Source organism: Schistocerca cancellata, chromosome 4 (genome assembly GCF_023864275.1).
Source record: "Schistocerca cancellata isolate TAMUIC-IGC-003103 chromosome 4, iqSchCanc2.1, whole genome shotgun sequence".
NCBI classification, from domain to species: Eukaryota; Metazoa; Arthropoda; class Insecta; order Orthoptera; family Acrididae; genus Schistocerca; species Schistocerca cancellata.
In genome coordinates, this window is record NC_064629.1 from 689,366,669 (window position 1) to 689,386,770 (window position 20,102).

The 20,102-nt window shown below is 43.5% G+C and overlaps 1 protein-coding gene across 1 annotated transcript in view; it reads right to left on the reverse strand.

Annotated features, from left to right (window-relative positions):
• LOC126184382 (E3 ubiquitin-protein ligase HUWE1-like) overlaps positions 1 to 20,102 on the reverse strand; it is a 219,850-nt gene that overhangs the window by 112,272 nt on the left and 87,476 nt on the right. Inside the window, exon 20 of the mRNA XM_049926767.1 lies at positions 6,335 to 6,497. Within this exon, the coding sequence (XP_049782724.1) occupies positions 6,335 to 6,497 (163 nt within the window). The remainder of the gene's footprint in view (positions 1 to 6,334; positions 6,498 to 20,102) is intronic.

A 20,102-nucleotide genomic window follows, 5' to 3' on the forward strand; every position in this document is an offset into this window, starting at 1 on the left:
ACACTCACTCAACTTCAACACTTTAGTGTACACCACAGAATCATCAGCTAACAACCACAGATAGCTGCCCACCCTGCCCACCACCACATTTATGTATACAGAGAATAGCAGTAGTACTATCACACTTCCATGGGGCACTCCTTACGATACCCTTTCCTCTAATGAACACTCATCGTCAAGGACAATATATTGGATTCTATCACTTGAGAAGTCTTTGAACCATTCACGTATGTGAGAATTTATTCCATATGCTTGTACTTTTGTTACTTGTCTGCATTTGGGCACTGTGTCAAATGCTTACTGGAAATCTAGAAATATGGAATTTGCCTGCACTACTTCATCCATAGTTCACAACATATAATGTGATAAAAGGGCAAAGCTGCAAAAAAGTAATCCACTGATATTTATCAGTGGCACTGGCTGTATAGTGGCAAAAATCTTGTAACTGGCGAAGTAAAATCTGGAAAAATGGGAGACAATAATTTGCAATACTACATCCCACATGTCTTTCCAGTTGCAGAACCTAATTCATTGCTTTTGTTGTGCTCTTGGCCTGCACATATCAACACCTCAGTCTTGATGATGATGATGATGATGACGACGACGACAACGACGACGACGACAATGATAAAGACTGTTAATAACATTCGGATTCCACCCAAAACTAATAGAGCAATTCAGCCTCTCCATTTAGAAGTTCTTCAACAGTGTAAAGCAGTTATCAAAAAATTGTTTGACAATATAATTTACAATAGCTCTTTTTTATTTCAGGTTTATCAGTGCAACATTATTGTTAAACTCCCATCACTTGTGCATTGTCACTTTACACCATTTTTTACTGATTTTATCATGTGTGCCTGGTACACAGCACAACTTGTGGAACATGGCCATGAATTTTTCTTACAGCATCCCAATCCTGTCTAAATAAATCTAATAATCACTGTGAAACATCTGAATGCATCAGTTTTTCTTTTGGCGGGTGTGCCTGACAAAAGGAAAATGTTGGTTTTCTTCATCCAACTAACACTTATTTTTGTGTGAACTACAGGGCATAAACAAGGAACTGTTTCATTTTTGTAAAATACGCATTGTTAAAAAATTATTGTAAAAAGTGCAATAAATGAATAGTTATAAAATATTCAGAGTCAACAAACTCAAGTCATGATTGATGGAAGAGAGAGAGAGAGAGAGAGAGAGAGAGAGAGAGAGAGAGAGAGAGTGAGAGTGTGTGTGTGTGTGTGTGTGTGTGTGTGTGTGTGTGTGTGTGTGTAAGCTTATGGGACTTAACTGCTAAGGTCATCAGTCCCTAAGTTTACACACTATTTGCTCAGCTAATCCCGTGCGGCGATTGATGGAAGTCATCTGTAGTGTAACACCATACACTGCCTTAATTTCCTTTCCTCTGCAAGTTACTCATGCAGCAATTACACATGCAGCAGTTTAGCTGATGATATTAACTGCAAGTTATTCAAAACCTCAATGGTTTGAATCACTTTTGGTATGGTTTAATTGCTTAACATTTGCATGTGTGCACTTTAGGCTTCACGCAATGTTCTCATAATGACTGCATCTGCTTATTCACTGGGTCCCAGCTATAGATAGGATTGTACAATCCACTGCTTAAGTGGCTCTTTTGAGACAAAAGTGAGTAATTTTAACGTTTTTTAGCAATACTTCCAGTGCACTTTCGCAGCTAAAATTTTGACAGTGCATTCCTTTTGGTGTATTCTTCCTGTATGCAAAATTTCGGGAAGGTTTCAACATGCCAAATTGACCATTCCTTTATGAGATCCATTGAAAAATGACAATATGACTGCCCAAAATATTATAAAACTTCTACCATGCTTCACAATTGGAAAAGGATGTTAATTCTAAACTTCACTTGCTGTAATACATATGTATACACATCCTACCACTAAGAACAGAGTCCAGGTAAATTCATATCACATTACATATTACTGCTGGTTGGTAGTCCTTGTTTTGTATCTACATCTACATTTATACTCCGCAAGCCACCCAACGGTGTGTGGCGGTGGGTACTTTACGTGCCACTGTCATTACCTCCCTTTCCTGTTCCAGTCGCATATGGTTTGCAGGAACAACTGCCGAAAAACCTCAGTGTGTGCTCGAATCTCTCCAATTTTACATTTGTGATCTCCTCAGGAGGTATAAGTAGGGGGAAGCAATATATTTGATACCTCATCCAGAAACGCACCCTCTCGAAATCTGGACAGCAAGCTACATCGCGATGCAGAGCGGCTCTCTTTCAGTGTCTGCCACATGAGTTTGCTAAACATCTCTGTAACGCTATCACGCTTACCAAATAACCCTGTGACGAAACACGCTGCTCTTCTTTGGATCTTCTCCATCTCCTCTGTCAACCCGACCTGGTACGGATCTCACACTGATGAGCAATACTCAAGTATAGGTCGAACGAGTGTTTTGTAAGCCACCTCCTTTGTTGATGGACTACATTTTCTAAGGACTCTCCCAATGAATCTCAACCTGGCACCCGCCTTACCAACAATTAATTTTATATGATCATTCCACTTCAAATCATTCTGTATGCATACTCCCAGATATTTTACAGAAGTAACTGCTTCCAGTGTTTGTTCCGCTATCATATAATCATACAATAAAGGATCCTTCTTTCTATGTATTCTCAATACATTACATTTGTCTATGTTAAGGGTCAGTTGCCACTCCCTGCACCAAGTGCCTATCTGCTGCAGATCTTCCTGCATTTCGTTGCAATTTTCTAATGCTGCAACTTCTCTGTATACTACAGCATCATCTGTGAAAAGCCGCATGGAACTTCCGACACTATCTACTAGGTCATTTATATATATTGTGGAAAGGAATGGTCCCATAACACTCCCCTGTGGCACACCAGAGGTTACTTTAACGTCTGTAGATGTCTCTCCATTGAGAACAATATGCCGTGTTCTGTTTGCTAAAAACTCTTCAATCCAGCCACACAGCTGGTCTGATATTCCATAGGCTCTTACTTTGCTAATCAGGCGACAGTGCGGAACTGTATTGAATGCCTTCTGGAAGTCAAGAAAAATGGCATCTACCTGGGAGCCTGTATCTAATATTTTCTGGGTCTCATGAACAAATAAAGTGAGTTGGGTCTCTCACGATTGTTGTTTCCGGAATCCATGTTGATTCCTACAGAGTAGATTCTGGGTTTCCAGAAATGACATGAACCATGAGCAAAAAACATGTTCAAAAATTCTACAACAGATCGATGTCAGAGATATAGGCCTATAGTTTCGGGCATCTGCTCAACGACCCTTCTTGAAAACTCTAACTACCTGTGCTCTTTTCCAATCATTTGGAACATTCCGTTCCTCTAGAGACTTGCGGTACAGGTCTGTTAGAAGGGGACAAAGTTCTTTCATGTATTCTGTGTAGAATCGAATAGGTATCCCATCAGCTCCAGTGGACTTTCCTCTATTGAGGTGATTTCAGTTACTTTTCTATTCTTTGGACACTTATTTTGATGTCAGCCATTTTTTCATTCGTGTGAGCATTTAGAGAAGGAACTGCAGTGCGGTCTTCCTCTATGAAACAGCTTTGGAAAAAGGTGTTTAGTATTTCAACTTTATGCGTGTCATCCTCTGTTTCAATGCCATCATCATCTCAGTGTCTGGATATGCTGTTTCAATGCCATCATCATCTCAGTGTCTGGATATGCTGTTTCAATCCAACTACTGATTTAAAGTAAGGCCAGAACTTCCTAGGATTTTCTGTCAAGTTGGTACATAGAATTTTACTTTTGAATTCACTGATCACTTCACACATAGCCCTCCTTAGGCTAACTTTGACATCGTTTAGTTTCTGTTTGTCTGAGAGGTTTTGGATGTATTTAAATTTGCAGGAAGCTCTCTTTGCTTTCGCAGTAGTTTCCTAACTCATTAGATTACTGAGGGCTTTCTAAATTTATATTCAACTAATCAGTTACACTAGTCGCAATAGTCCTAAATGCCCTTATGTTTCTTCCACTGGAGTATATAGCAAGTTCACATCCATAGCTCAGCAGTAGTTGTGTTAAGACTGCCACACCGAGTTCAATCTGAGTGATTTTCCTTTGGTAGAAAGACTAGAACAGGTGCTAAGAACCCTACATGCTGCCAAGACACAAGATACAATAACCATTACTAGATTTGCCCCTGTTCTCATGGGTGCACCAATTTATGGGGCACCTTGTTGAGCATAACTGTATGTGGCAAAGTCTCCAAGTTCTATCTCTACAGTGAACGTATCTGCAAAAAGTCTATTTGCGTCAAATGAAACTTGAGTCTCAAGCCAGTTCTTCATGGGCACAGAAATATTTAATACAATGCGACACATTTTTACACATAGTCAATGTGCCAAAGTGATATGTCTGTCTGGGAGTTTGGAATGTTAATCCTCCAACTACTTGTTAAGAACACTGTAAGTGTCCTCTAAAGTGCACAATACCAAATGCAAGACTGTTTAACCCTTTCACTGCTGTGGACATGCATACACGTCCTACTATGTCATTCCCCAGGTGCTGTTTGATGTGTATAGGCATGCTGCTGGGGTTTTCGTTCACTGCTATGGACGCCTGCATGCGTTCTGAGTTGCTGACCTCTCATTGCTGTTGCCAAGTTACTTACATACCTCGGTGTATAAAAAAAGTTTCCAGTATTTATTATAAAACTTATGAGCCTCACTGCATGCAATCATTTGTAGAAAACCTCCTTTCATTATCTCAAATCATTTCTGAGGCAAGATGATTGTTATTACCACATGATTTGCAAGGTGCAAGGACATGAATGGCCACAGTGCACAAAACCATACATTGGATATAAAACCCAATAACTCAAGAACATTGTAAAATATCATTCCGTTCTCAAGTTTACATGCAATTTCAAAATCTTGTTTAAATTTCATTTACTGCAATATATGAGCTAAAATCAACCATATGCAAAGTTTACATAAACCTCTGCAAACTCTACCCCTGCAAACACTAAAATTTTGTGGGAAGTTTTACTGAATTTGTTGTGCAGTTCATATGACAAATTGAGTTCTTTACTGAGTGAAGATATCAGACTGTAATATATGCAAAAAATCAATTCTTTTCACCTAATAGTTTTAAAAAATCTGATGATAAGTATTCCGTATTGGTCGAAATGCTGTATCTCAACACAGGTACCAGCATTTGGCGAGGAATATAGCCGTACAATATACCCCCTCCCTCAGCACAGAGTGCAGAGCGCACATCTGTAGCAATGAAAGGGTTGATTGGATTTCAAAGAATACATGACTGTTATAGTTCATAGAATATGCAATTATGTCCTGAACACACTATGGAACAGGGTATTAAAATATAAGCCATTCTTTAAGCAACAGAACACACACTTCTGGCAAGCACACAAAGGTTTAACAAGTACCTGTCTTCCACAGAAAAAATGTTGCGTATTTTTCATCGGCAGTTTATGAGCATGCAAGGTCTATTTGGCAATTAGTAGGGAGAGCCCAGTCACCACAGCTGAGCAGCACGTCTTTCCTCACGGGATCACTGTTGCTAAAATATTACGTATTGTTATAGTTGTGTTCTAACGTGACCTATCATTTTCATTAGTGGGTTGTGTTCAGGATGTCTGAACACCCTAGGAGCCAGTTTCACACACTCATGAGCAATAGTTCATCAGTAACTAGTGTTTTATCAGAATTTGATTGAAACTAAGGTGTGCTCTCGATAAAAGTTGCTAACAGCATATTCTTTATGAAGGTCTAGTTAGACATATTGATGGGGTTAGTACCATTTTGTGACCAGAGCAGTAGTATTTTTAGTTATTTGTGTTTGTTTCCATTTTTGATCACATCTTTTTTGATTATCTAGTATCAAGTTTTGGTCGTAGATCAAAATTATTTATGTCACTGCTTAAGGCAGTTCAGGTGAGTAATGTATGAAAAGTTTGGGGTCCTTTAGCCCAATTACACAAGGCATAGAAATTTTTTTAAGGAAGAATATATGAATTATTAGATCATAAACTATGTTTATCATTACAATTCTACTTCATTATCTGCATCCTGTCTTAACAAATTTTAATGCAAGCACGGATGTTTTTTAAGTCCTTGTTTTAAGTTAGGCAGTAGAAATCACATGCTTGAGGGGAGTTGAAAATGAACTGAGAGAATAAACATTTTACAATTGCATTTTAGAACTGACCTTCTATAAACAATGAACACTGCCAACTCAATGTGAGCCAGTCACTAGCTCCATTGCAGCGTTGACCTACAAAATTCCAAGGTACAATTAACTTTAACTGATGCAAAATATTAAAAATCATCAACTCACAGTTGTATCAGCTTGATCCTCTTCTGACTGTGGATTTGAAATAACACCTAGACTTCTTTCTGATGTTATGACCCTAATATTATTGTCTTGTAGTTCAGTAATGGCTACAGGATTAATTGGGATCCCCAGTTCTATAGCAGTTGCAGCAGATGGACCTAGCAACCTTTAAAGAAAAAGAGAAACAAATGTGAATTAGAACAATTTAAAATTTACTCATTTGCAGAGGATCCATAATATTACAAATTAGCACACAGCATGAAAGAGAAGCAGTGGCTGAGAAGGGACCGGGACAGGATTGTAAGCCATCCCTGATGTTTTTCGATCTATGCATTGAGCAAGCAGAAAAAAAAAAAAGAAGAAGAAGAAGAAGAAGAAGAAGAAAGGAGTCAGGATTAAAGTTGAAGGAGAAGAAATAAAAACTTTCAGGTTTGTCAGTGACATTTTAATTCTGCCAGAGACAGCAAAGTATTTGGCAGAGCAGCTGAATAGAATGGACAGTGTCTTGGAAAGATGATATAAAATGAACATGAACAAAAGGATAACAAGGATAATAGAATGTAGTTGAATTAAATCATGAGATGCTGAGGGAATTAGATTACGATATGAGATTCTGGAAATAGTAGATGATATTTGCTATTTCGGCAGCAAAATAACTGACGATGGCCAAAGTAGACAGGATATTAAATGTACACTGCCAATGGCAAGAAGAGTGTTCCTGAAGAAGAGAAATGTGTTAACATCAAATCTAGAATTAAGTAATAGGAAGTCTTTTCTGAAGCTATTTGTATGGAGTGTAGCCATGTATGGAAGTGAAACATGGACAACAAACAATTTAGACGAGAAGAGAATAGCAACTTTTAAATGTGGTGCTACAGGAGAGTGCTGAAGATTAAATGGGTAGATAAACTAACATATTTGGAGGTACTGAATAGAACTGGGGAGAAAAGCAATCTATGGTACAATATGACTAGGAGGAGAGATTGGTTGTTGGGACACATTCTGAGGCATGAAGGGATCATCAAATTGAGTCCTGGAGGGAAGTATGGGGGATAAAAATCATAAGAGGGAGACCAAGAGATGAATACAGTAAGCAGATTCAGAAGGATGTAGGGAACAGAAATTATTTAGAGATGATGAGGCTTGCACAGGCTAGAATAGCAGGGGAGCTGCAGCAAATCAGTCTTTGGACTGAAGACCAGAACAGCAGCACACACAATAACAAAAGTAACAATAGATACAGCAACACATTTTCTCAAATCATGGAGGCAGCTCTTTACAACAAATTTACTATGGACTAAGACTGGCCTCTCCCATGAACCATGGACCTTGCTGTTGGTGGGGAGGCTTCCGTACCTCAGCGATACAGATAACCGTACTGCAGGTGCAACCACAACGGAGGGGTATCTGTTGAGAGGCCAGACAAACGTGTGGTTCCTGAAGAGGGGCAGCAGCCTTTTCAGTAGTTGCAGGGGCAACAGTCTGGATGATTGACTGATCTGGCCATGTAACACTAACCAAAACGGCCTTGCTGTGCTGGTACTGCGAACGGCTGAAAGCAAGGGGAAACTACAGCCGTAATTTTTCCCGAGGGCATGCAGCTTTAATGTATGGTTAAAGGATGATGGTGTCCTCATGGGTAAAATATTCCGGAGGTAAAATAGTCCCCCATTCCAATCTCCGGGCAGGGACTACTCAGGACGACATTGTTATCAGGAAAAAGAAAACTGGTGTTCTACGGATTGGAGTGTGGAATGTCAGATCCCTTAATCAGGGAGGTAGGTTAGAAAATTTTGAAAAGGGAAATGGATAGGTTAAAGTTAGATATAGTGGGAATTAGTGAAGTTCACTGGCAGGAGGAACAAAACTTCTGTGGTCATGTGAATACAGGGTTGTAAATACAAAATCAAATAGGGGTAATGCAGGAGTAGGTTTAATAATGAATAGGAAAATAGGATTGCGGGTAAGCTACTCCAAACAGCACAGTGAATGCATTATTGTAGCCAAGATATATACAAAGCACACGCCTACCACAGTAGTACAAGTTTAGATGGCAACTAGCACTGCAGATGACAGAGATTAATGAAATGTATGATGAGATAAAAGAAATTATTCAGGTAGTGAAGGTAGACAAAAATTTAATAGTCATGGGTGACTGGAACTCGATAGTAGGACAAGGAAGAGAAGGAAACTTAGTAGGTGAATATGGAATGGGAGTAAGGAACAAAAGAGGAAGCCACCTGGTAGAATTTTGCACAGAGCATAACTTAATCACAGCTAACACTTGGTTCAAGAACCATAAAAGGAGGTTGTATACATGGAAGAAGCCTGGACATACTGGAAGGTCTCAGATAGATTATATAATGGTAAGACAGAGATTCAGGAACCAGGTTTTAAATCTTAAGACATTTCCAGGGGCAGATGTGGACTCTGACCACTATCTATTGGTTATAAATTGTAGATTAAAACTAAAGAAACTGCAAAAAGGTGGGAATTTGAGGAGACGGGACCTGGATAAACTGAAAGAACCAGAGGCTGTAGAGAGCTTCAGGGAGAACATTAGGGAACGATTGACAAGAATGGGAGAAAGAAACACAGTGGAAGAAGAATGGGTAGCTTTGAGAGATGAAATAGTGAAGGCAGCAGAGGATCAGGTAGGTAAAAAGACAAGGGCTAATAGAATTCCTTGGGTAACAGGAGAGGTATTGAATTTAACTGATGAAAGAAGAAAATATAAAAATGCAGTAAATGAAGCAGGCAAAAAGGAATACAAATGTCTGAAAAATGAGATCAACAGGAAGTGCAAAATGGCTAAGCAGGGATAGGTAGAGAGCAAATGTAAGGATGTAAAGGCTTATCTCACTAGGGGTAAGATAGATACTGCCTACAGGAAAATTAAAGAGACCTTTGGAGAGAAGAGAACCACTTGTACGAATATCAAAAGCTCAGATGGAAACCCATTTCTAAGCAAAGAAGGGAAGGCAGAAAGGTGGAAGGAATATATACAGGGTTTATACAAGGGCAATGTTCTTGAGGACAATATTATAGGAATGGAAGAGAATGTAGATGATGATGATGATGATGATGATGAAATGGAAGATATGATTCTGTGTGAAGAGTTTGACAAAGCACTGAAAGACCTGAGTCGAAACAAGGCCCTGGGAGTAGACAACATTCCATTGGAACTACTGACGGTCTTCGGAGAGCCAGTCCTGACAAAAACTCTACCATCTGGTGAGCAAGATGTACGAGGCAGGTGAAATACCCTCAGACTTCAAGAAGAATATAATAATTCCAATCCCAGAGAGAACAGGTGTTGACAGGTGTGAAAATTACCTAACTATCAGTTTAATAAGCCACGGCTGCAAAATACTAACACGAATTCTTTACAGATGAATGGAAAAACTTGTAGAAGCTGACCTTGGGGAAGATCAGTTTGGATTCTGCAGAAATGTTGGAACACGTGAGGCAATACTGACCCTACAACTTATCTTAGAAGATAGATTAAGGAAAGGTAAACCAACGTCTCTAGCATTTGTAGACTTAGAGAAAGCTTTTGAAAATGTTGACTAGAATACTCTTTTTCAAATCCTGAAGGTGGCAGGGGTAAAATACAGGGAGCGAAAAGCTATTTACAATTTGTACAGAAACCAGATGGCAGTTATAAGAATCGAGGGGCATGAAAGGGAAGCAGTGATTGGGAAGGGAGTGAGACAGGGTTGTAGTGATCCCCATGTTATTCGATCTGTATATTGAGCAAGCAGTAAAGGAAACAAAACAAAAATTTGGAGTAGGAATTAAAATCCATGGAGAAGAAATAAAAACTTTGAGGTTCTCCGATGACATTGTAATTCTGTCAGAGACAGCAAAGGACCTGGAAGAGCAGCTGGACGGAATGGACAGTATCACGAAAGGGGGATATAAGGTGAACATCAACAAAAGCAAAATGAGGATAATGGAATGTAGTTGAATTAAATCAGGTGATGCTGTGGGAATTAGATTGGGAAATGAGATGCTTAAAGTAGTAAATGAGTTTTCCTATTTGGGGAGCAAAATAACTGATGATGGTTGAAGTAGAGAGGTTGTAAAATGTATACTGGCAATGGCAAGGAAAGCGTTTCTGAAGAAGAGAAATTTGTTAACATCGGGTATAGATTTAAGTGTCAGGAAGTCGTTTCTGAAAGTATTTGTATGGAGTGTAGCCATGTATGGAAGTGAAACATGGACGATAAATAGTTTAGACAAAAAGAGAATAGAAGCTTTCGAAATGTGGTGCTACAAAAGAATGCTGAAGATTAGATGGGTAGATCACATAACTAATGACGAGGTATTGAATAGAATTGGAGAGAAGAGGAATTTGTGGCGCGACTTGACTAAAAGAAGGGATCGGTTGGTAGGGCCTATTCTGAGGCATCAAGGGATCACCAGTTTAGTATTGGAGACAGGGTGGAGGGTAAAAATCGTAGAGGGAGACCAATAGATGCATCAAACCAGTCTCTGGACTGAAGACCACAACAAATATTTGGTTTGCTTCAATTGAAGCAAAATTTTTAGTACTTCTACTTTATAATAGTCACACAGACATATTTTATAAATACAATTTAAAAGAAAAATGTGTATTTTATAACAATTTAACTGACATTTGTAGTGCTACACAAAATACATGATCTCTTCAGGATACACTGTTTTGAAAGACGCATCGTACGTGTGGGTGGAGAGGTTTGCATGTTTATATATTGCTAAGAGCTGGCTGTAGTGCAGCTGCTTGAAGGTTCCCCAAGCCAGAGAGGCCCTATTCATTGAATCAGACTGTGTGTCTCACAACAGTGCATTCTTCCTACTCCCTAGCCTCCATCCTTTTCCTTAAAAATGTCATGGGGGATTGGCATCTGAAGGGAAAGTAATTCATCTAGGGGAAAGTTACCACAAAATCAAACACTGAGGTCCACCAGGTTGTGGTTGGTGACGGGTTACCACCATAATATGTAAAATTTGGTAATGGTAAACAGACTACAAATAAGCCTTGGAAATTCATAGCACAAAATAAAAAGTTTGAGAACGATGTATACAATTTGGAATGTGGAATATTCATAATTTATATAACACTAGTCCCTCTGTCAGTCTAGTCAAGGAGATCAAACGATGAAGAATGGATTTAGTTTCTAAAGAGGAAGTTTGCAGAGAGGATACTGGCACCCTTGATGTTGAGGACTCTAGAATCTTTTATGAAATCTGTGATCCAGGACTAAAATTATGCACAGGTTTTTGTGTGATTAAGTATATAGCTGCAAATGTATTTGTATCTAGAATATCAGAAATGATGAGATGTAAAGTGTCATTTGTGAACTGTCAAATGCCCATGGGGGACAGCATGTCCCAAGCAAAGTACTTATTGCACGTGGAATTGGAGGTAGCGGTGGTTGCTTTTCCAAATAGCAGTTATAATGCACTATTGGATTATATAAATATTACAGTAGGAAGAGAACTTTGATGTCATCAGATGGTAAAACAGTTAGTCAGATACATCACTCAGATACATCACATTGCAAATGATATCAAAGTATAGATCTGGACAATGAATGAGAAGACAGTTTAGGGTGGAGGGAGGGAGGGAGGGAGGGAGGGAGAGAGAGAGAGAGAGAGAGAGAGAGAGAGAGAGAGAAGAGAAGAGAAGTAAAAAGCTGGTGACCATTTGACTGTTACATGCCGAAGAGAGTAACAATCTTAAGAAAGAGGTGTGATACTTCATCAAAATGCTCAGAGACATCACTAAGAAAAACAAATATGAACACCAGTTCTGCAATTACTTTGAAATTCTCCAGCAAGTGAATGTACAATAGCAATCCAATGATTTCTCCAAATAATTCAAGGATACTGTAAATGAAGTGACAAATGCAGTCATCAAGAAACAGATCAGGATTATATGGTTTGGGGACAAATACTTTAAGACATTAGCCAATAGAAGCCAGGGATAGTTGGCTACAAGGCACATATTTTGCACAGCACAATTTGAAGAAGTATGGAGAACTATGCATGTAACCCTGGGAAGAGTAAAGAGGATGTATGTCAAATGAATAACAGGAGAGGCTCAACAAGATTTCTGGGGAAAAGCAGCTTGAAAAGCTCAGAGCTGCTGTAAGCTCATCAAGGACAATACTAGCACCACATACTCCATTCTTTGCAACACTGTTGAGAGGTGGAAATAATACTTCAGGGAGCTCCTCAACTGTGATGATGATGATGATGATGATGATTTTTTTTTTTTTTTTTTGTGGTTTTAGGGCGCACAACTTCAATGGTCATTAGCGCCCTGACTACTCTAAGAATGCACCGCGAGGCACAAGTTGACAACAACAACTAAAAGGGAAAACACGATAAAAGACATACTGACAGGCAAAGGATTAAAAAACAACATCATCAAATGTCCTTAGCGAGGTTTGTCAAATTGATAAAACGAAGAACACGAGCAGCTGCTCGTGGGTCATCCGCTAAAATGGCATCGAAAGTATTTGGCAGGTTAAGATCGAGGCGCAGTGTGTTAAGATCTGGACAGGACATTAAAATGTGTCTAACCGTCAGCAAGTGCCCACATGGGCAGAACGGCGCTGGCGCAGCCGTCAGCAGATGGCGATGGCTGAACCGGCAGTGTCCAATTCTTAACCGGACTAAAACGACCTCCTCCCGCCGAGAAGGGCGTGAGGAGGACGTCCAAGCCACGGGAAGAGGTTTTAAGGCACGAAGCTTGTTGTCGGTAAATGCAGCCCAATCGGCATGCCACAGCGATAAGATGCGCCGACGAATGACCCCGCTAAAATCGGACGAAGGGACACAACAAGAAGCTGTCCGAGGCTGGAGGACCGCAGCCTTGGCCGCGGCATCTGCAGCTTCGTTCCCAGGGATACCGACATGGCCAGGAACCCACATAAAGCTAACCGGAGAACCGACATCCACCAGCTGCTGAAGAGAGCGTTGGATCCGGTGTACGAAAGGGTGAACCGGGTACGGATCACTGAGGCTCTGGATGGTGCTCAGGGAATCTGAGCAGATGACATAAGCAGAATGTCGGTGGCGGCAGATGTAAAGAACAGCCTGGTATAGGGCAAAGAGCTCAGCTGTGAAGACCGAACAATGGCCATGGAGCCGGTATTTGAAACTTTGTGCCCCGACAATAAAGGAACACCCGACCCCGTCATTGGTCTTGGAGCCATCTGTATAAATGAAAGTCATGTTGATGAACTTCGAACGAAGTTCCAAAAAACGGGAGTGGTAGACCGAACCGGGGGTGACCTCTTTTGGGAGCGAGCTGAGGTCAAGGTGAACGCAGACCTGAGCCTGGAGCCAAGGTGGCGTGCGGCTCTCGCCCACTCGAAAGGTTGCAGGGAGTGAAAAATTAAGGTGTTGAAGGAGGCGACGAAAGCGAACTCCAGGGGGTAGCAGGGCAGAGACATACAACCCGTATTGACGGTCAAGAGAGTCGTCAAAAAAGGAACGATAAGACGGATGGTCGGGCATTGACAGTAGCCGACAGGCATACCGACAAAGCAGTATATCGCGCCGGTAGGTGAGTGGCAATTCGCCAGCGTCAGCATGAAGACTCTCTACGGGACTGGTATAAAATGCTCCGATCGCAAGTCGTAAACCCCGATGTTGTATGGAGTTGAGGCGGCGTAAGATGGATGGCCGTGCAGAGGAGTATACGAAGCTCCCATAATCCAGCTTGGAGCGGACGATCGACCGATATAGACGAAGTAGGACGGTTCGATCCGCTCCCCACGACATACCACTGAGAACACGGAGGACATTTAAAGAACGGGTACAACGGGCGGCCAAATATGACACATGTGGAGACCAGCTAAGTTTCCTGTCAAATGTAAGGCCTAAAAATTTGGTTGTCTCCACGATTGGGAGAGCAATGGGACCGAGTCGTAAGGACGGTGGGAGAAACACTTTGTAGCGCCAGAAGTTAATACAGACCGTCTTCTCGGCAGAAAAACGGAAGCCATTGGCGACACTCCAGGAGTAAAGACAGTCAAGAGAACGCTGAAGACAGCGCTCCAGGACACGTGTACACTGCGCGCTGCAATAGATGGTAAAATCGTCCACGAAAAGGGAGCCTGATACATCAGCTGGGAGGCAATCCATTATTGGATTGATCGCGATGGCGAAGAGAGCGACACTCAAAACTGAGCCCTGTGGCACCCCATTCTCCTGCCGAAAGGTGTCGGACAGAACAGAACCCACACGTACCCTGAACTGTCGATCCATTAAAAAGGAACGAATAAAAAGAGGGAGGCGACCGCGAAGGCCCCATGTATGCATGGTGCGGAGAATGCCCGCCCTCCAACAGGTGTCGTAAGCCTTCTCCAAATCAAAGAACACAGCCGCGGTCAGGTGCTTCCGCAAGAAGTTATTCATAATGAAGGTCGACAAGGTAACCAGATGGTCAACAGCAGAGCGGCGCCTACGAAATCCACATTGTACATTGGTAAGTAGGCGTCGAGACTCGAGCAGCCAAACCAATCGAGAGTTAACCATTCGCTCCATCACTTTACAGACACAGCTGGTAAGCGAGATAGGTCGATAACTGGAAGGCAAGTGCTTGTCCTTCCCCGGCTTAGGAATCGGGACAACAATAGACTCGCGCCAGCATGCGGGAACATGTCCCTCAATCCAGATGCGATTGTATGTACGAAGAAGAAAACCTTTACCCGCAGGAGAAAGGTTCTTCAGCATCTGAATATGAATAGAATCAGGCCCTGGAGCGGAGGACCGTGATCGGCCAAGTGCGTTTTCGAGTTCCCGCATGGTGAATGGGGCATTATAACTTTCACAATTCGAGGAGCGGAAGTTAGGTGGCCTAGCCTCCTCTGCCTGTTTGCGGGGGAGGAAGGCAGGGTGGTAATGAGCGGAGCTCGAAACCTCTGCGAAAAAGCGGCCGAAGGCATTGGAGACAGCCTCAGGGGCCACAAGGACGTCATTCGCGACCTTCAAGCCAGAAACTGGTGAGTGGACCTTAGTGCCAGAGAGCCGGCGCAGGCTACCCCAGATAACAGGAGGAGTAAAACTGTTGACGGTGCTTGTGAAAGCAGCCCAGCTGGCTTTCTTGCTGTCTTTGATAATACGACGACACTGAGCACGTAATCGTTTATAATTGATACAATTCGCCACTCTAGGGAGGCGTTTAAATGTAAGTAAAGCATGTCGACGAGCACGTAAAGCGTCTCTACATGCTGCGGTCCACCAGGGGACCGGTACGCGACGTGGAGAAGAAGGAGGGTGAGGGATGGAATATTCAGCAGCAGCGAGAATGACTTCCGTGAGGTGTGCGACCTGACGATCGCAGCTTGTGAAGGTTTGATCCTGAAAGGTCGCCCTGGAAGAGAAGAGCCCCCAGTCTGCCTTGGAGATGGTCCAACTAGAGGAGCACGGAGAGGGGGTATGCTGCAAGAGATGGATAACACACGGGAAGTGGTTGCTCGAATATGTATCCGAAAGGGCATACCATTCAAACCGGCGTGCAAGTTGGGGAGTACATATAGAGAGGTCTAAATGGGAATAGGTGTGAGGTGTGTCCGAAAGAAAAGTAGGGGCGCCAGTATTGAGGCAGACAAGATTGAGCTGGTTGAATAGGTCTGCTAACAAGGAGCCCCTCGGGCAGGATGCTGGAGAGCCCCAAAGGGGATGGTGGGCATTGAAGCCTCCAGTTAACAAAAATGGTGCAGGTAGCTGAGCAATAAGTTGCATCATGTCTGCCCTGGTAACGGCAGATGACGATGGAGTGTAAACGGTACAAAAGGAAAACGTAAAAGTGGGGAGAGTAATGCGGATGGCAACTGCCTGCAGGCCGGTGTGCAACGTGATGGGATCGTAGTAAATATCATCCCAGACCAGCAACATAACCCCTCCATGAGCTGGGATACCTACCACAGGGGGTAGGTCAAAACGCACAGAGGTGTAGTGTGCCAAGGCAATTTGATCGCATGGGCGTAGCTTTGTTTCCTGGAGGGCTACGACGAGCGGACGGTGCAAGCGGAGCAGCAACTTCAAGTCCTCTCGGTTGGAGCGAATGCTGCGAATATTCCAGTGAATAAGTGCCATCGTAAGAAAAGGAAGATGAGAGAAGGGGTCACCTCGAAGGCCGCTTAGGGCCTGGCTTCGAGCGAGCACTGCCGCCGCTATCAGTAGGCGGACAGTCATCGTCCATTGGGTCTATAGGGTCATCGGCCATCTCGGGAGGATGGCCGGGAGGGGGAGCTTCCTCCGCCGGTGAACGGCCAGATGTACGGCTACCAGCGGTGCGGCCAGGCGAAACGGATGACGGCCTGGGGCGGCAACCGCTGGGTGGCGCAGGAGAAGAAATGCGCTGTGGCGGAGAAGGAGAACTGTGCTTCCTATGCGCCTTTTTGGAAGGACGTTTGATGGAAGGACCGGTCGAAGGCTGGGAGGTCGAGGTACGGAGGAAGTCTGCACGGGATGGTTCCTTCTTGAAGGCCCGTGCATCTGACTTCGGGGTCTTCGTCTTAGCAGAAGCTGAGGAAGGGGCTGGTGTCTGTGGGGTGATGGGAGGAAGAGGAGACGTCGACCGCGTGATCTTAGCACTGGCCGAACGGACGACCGTGGTGCTGAAGGTCAGATCGCATGTCTGGGTTGCTACCTCCCGGGTAGTCCGAGGAGAGGCGAGGACAGTACTGTATTTCCCCGCTGGGAGCAGCGTGGGCTTCCTACTAGCCAATAGCTTGCGAGCAGCCGAGGTGGACACTTTCTCTTTGACCCGAATTTCTTGGATACAGCGTTCTTCCTTATAGACAGGACAGTCGCGGGAGGATGCGGCATGGTCACCCTGACAGTTCACACAACGAGGAGACGGAGGTGGACAGTCACCCTCATGGGCATCCCTGCCACAAGTGACACATTTAGCCGCATTGGAACAAGACTGTCGAGTGTGATTGAAACGCTGACACTGGTAGCAGCGCGTAGGTGTCGGGACATAGGGGCGAACAGAAATAACCTCGTAGCCCGCCTTGATGCGCGATGGCAGCTTAACACTATCGAAGGTCAAGAAAAGTGTCCGGGTCGGTACAAGGTCATTGTTGACCTTTTTCATGACGCTATGGACAGCCGTCACGCCCTGCTCAGCGAGGAAAGATTGAAGCTCCTCGTCAGTCTATCCGTCGAGGGAGCTAGTATAGACTACACCACGAGACGAATTCAAAGTTCGGTGGGCCTCCACCCGGACAGGGAACGTGTACAGGAGGGTGGCCCGAAGCAGTTTTTGTGCCTGAAAGGCACTCTCAGTTTCTAGTAATAAGGTGCCATTACGCAACCTGGTACAAGATTTGACAGATCCGGCTATGGCATCTACGCCCTTCTGAATAACGAAAGGGTTGACAGAGGAAAAATCCTTTCCGTCCTCAGATCGAGAAACTACGAGGAACTGTGGGGCAGGCGGTAGTACTTTTGTCACTGTTGGCTGGTCACGTTTCCGTTTTTGGGTCGAAGTCGAGAGAGATGGAGTAGAATCCATTGCGGAGGAATCCCCCATGATTGCCAGCGTCTCCAATGGCGCGCTCCTTCCTTGTGGGGACCCTCTCAGAGGGCACTCCCGCCTTAGGTGAATGTTTACACCTCAGGTCACACCTCCCGAGAAACAGACGGAGGGACCAATCGGCATGGTCAGAAGGTATCAGCTCAGGCAATCACCCCTCCCCGGCCCTGGCCTTTACCAGGGGGTACGCGCGTGCCTTACATGTCTACCCAGGGCGGGGACTTACGCGTTACCCCGTCACCGGCTACGCGTGCGAACGCGTGGGTCGGCCTTCAGGCACGCACAGGGAGGAAGGAAGAAGAGGAAAAAGAAGAGAGAGAGGGAGAAAGAGGACAGACTGTCTCAAACGCCGAGGCGGAGACCAGAGAAGGCAAGGAGAAGAAGGCAATGAGAAAGCAAGGAGAAGAAGGCAAGGAGAAAAAGGCAAGGAGAAAAAGGCAATGAGAAGGCAAGGAGAAAAAGGCAATGAGAAGGCAAGGAGAAAAAGGCAATGAGAAGGCAAGGAGAAAAAGGCAATGAGAAGGCAAGGAGAAAAAGGCAATGAGAAGGCAAGGAGAAAAAGGCAATGAGAAGGCAAGGAGAAAAAGGCAATGAGAAGGCAAGGAGAAAAAGGCAATGAGAAGGCAAGGAGAAAAAGGCAATGAGAAGGCAAGGAGAAGTCAAGGGAAAGAGTAAGGAAGACAGTGAGGTGGAGAAGAGCAAAGAAAGGAACCAACAAAAGGAAGGAAGAGACGAGAAGTGAAAAACCAAAAAGACCACGATTATAGGTCGTGGAACCGTCCGTCTCCGGACGCAGGCGCTAACTACCCCCGTGAGGGAGATGGACTCCTTTTAGTCGCCTCTTACGACAGGCAGGAATACCTCGGGCCTATTCTAATCCCCGGACCCGCAGGGGAGGATGATGATGATTGGTTTCTGGGGTGCTCAACTGCACAGTCACCAGCACGCAGTCCAGCCTAGCCACTTGCACGAATGCTAATGAAATGATGAGGACAACACAAACACCCAGTCCCAGGCAGAGAAAATCCTCTGTCAGAAACTGAACCTGGGACCCTGTGATCCTGAGGTAGCAATGCTAGCCATTAGACTATGAGCTGCACACTCGTCATCTGTCATGACCCTAAGGATTTATGAATTCCATCCTACTGACACTTTAGATTTTTGACTACTCACCTCCTCCACTTAAGTACACAATCAGATATGAGGCTGAAGAAGAAAAAAGTTTAGGAGAAAATGGAATCCAAATGGAAGTCATTCAAGCTGGAGGGGAAAGACTCTCAAAGAGAAGTCACCAACCACTCAAAAGAATCTGAGCTGCGGAAGAGATCCCAGAAGACGAGAAGATGGTGATCACCTACACTATGCATAAGAAAGGTGACAAAATGGAGTGCACCCATTAAAGAAGAATCACCCTTCTGAACATCTGATATATGATCTTGCAGAGCTGTACACTAGATAGAATCCAGCCATTTCCAGAAAAATGACTGAGTGACTGGTGAATGTCAAGTTGGTTTCAGAAAGAACTGTGGACAACTATGTACTGTGTCATCTCACCTTGAAGTATGGGAGCATGGCAAAGACCTTCATCTGCTGTTTATAGATTTCAAGACAGCATGTGACTGTATTCACTGGGAGATCCTGACAAGATGTCTAATATAATTTGGAATACCAAAGAAACTCATCAGCCTAGTTAGAGTTTGTCTCTAAAAACTTAATTTCAAAAACCAAGTTACGGACAGCTTTAACATAATTACAGGGCTGAGGCAAGGAGATAATGTTTCACCAATACTGTTCAACCTGACTCCCAAAGATAATAAGGAAAGTTTCCCATAAGTATTTTGAAGGGATCGAGGCCAAAAATGAGAAAATCACTCATCTCGCATATACTGAAAATGTGTCGCTGTTGTCCAGGTCAAAGAAAAAAACTGATGCAGATGGGCAACATTGTTGAGAGGTTTCTTGGTGAATGTATTAAAGACAGAGTATGTGGTGATGAGCAAGATCCTAGCCTATTCAAGAGACCAACTCCAATCACTGGTAGTCTGAACCTAATCCAACAACAGTGTTATGATTTTAAATATCTGAGTATGACTTTTTACAGAGGACATATCATGTGAAACAGAGATCAAAGTTAGAATCCAAGTGGGAAATCAATCTTACTTCAGTCTCAGTCAGCTTTTTTATATCTTTTAGTCTATCAAGGAAGTTCGGACTCCAGCTGTACAA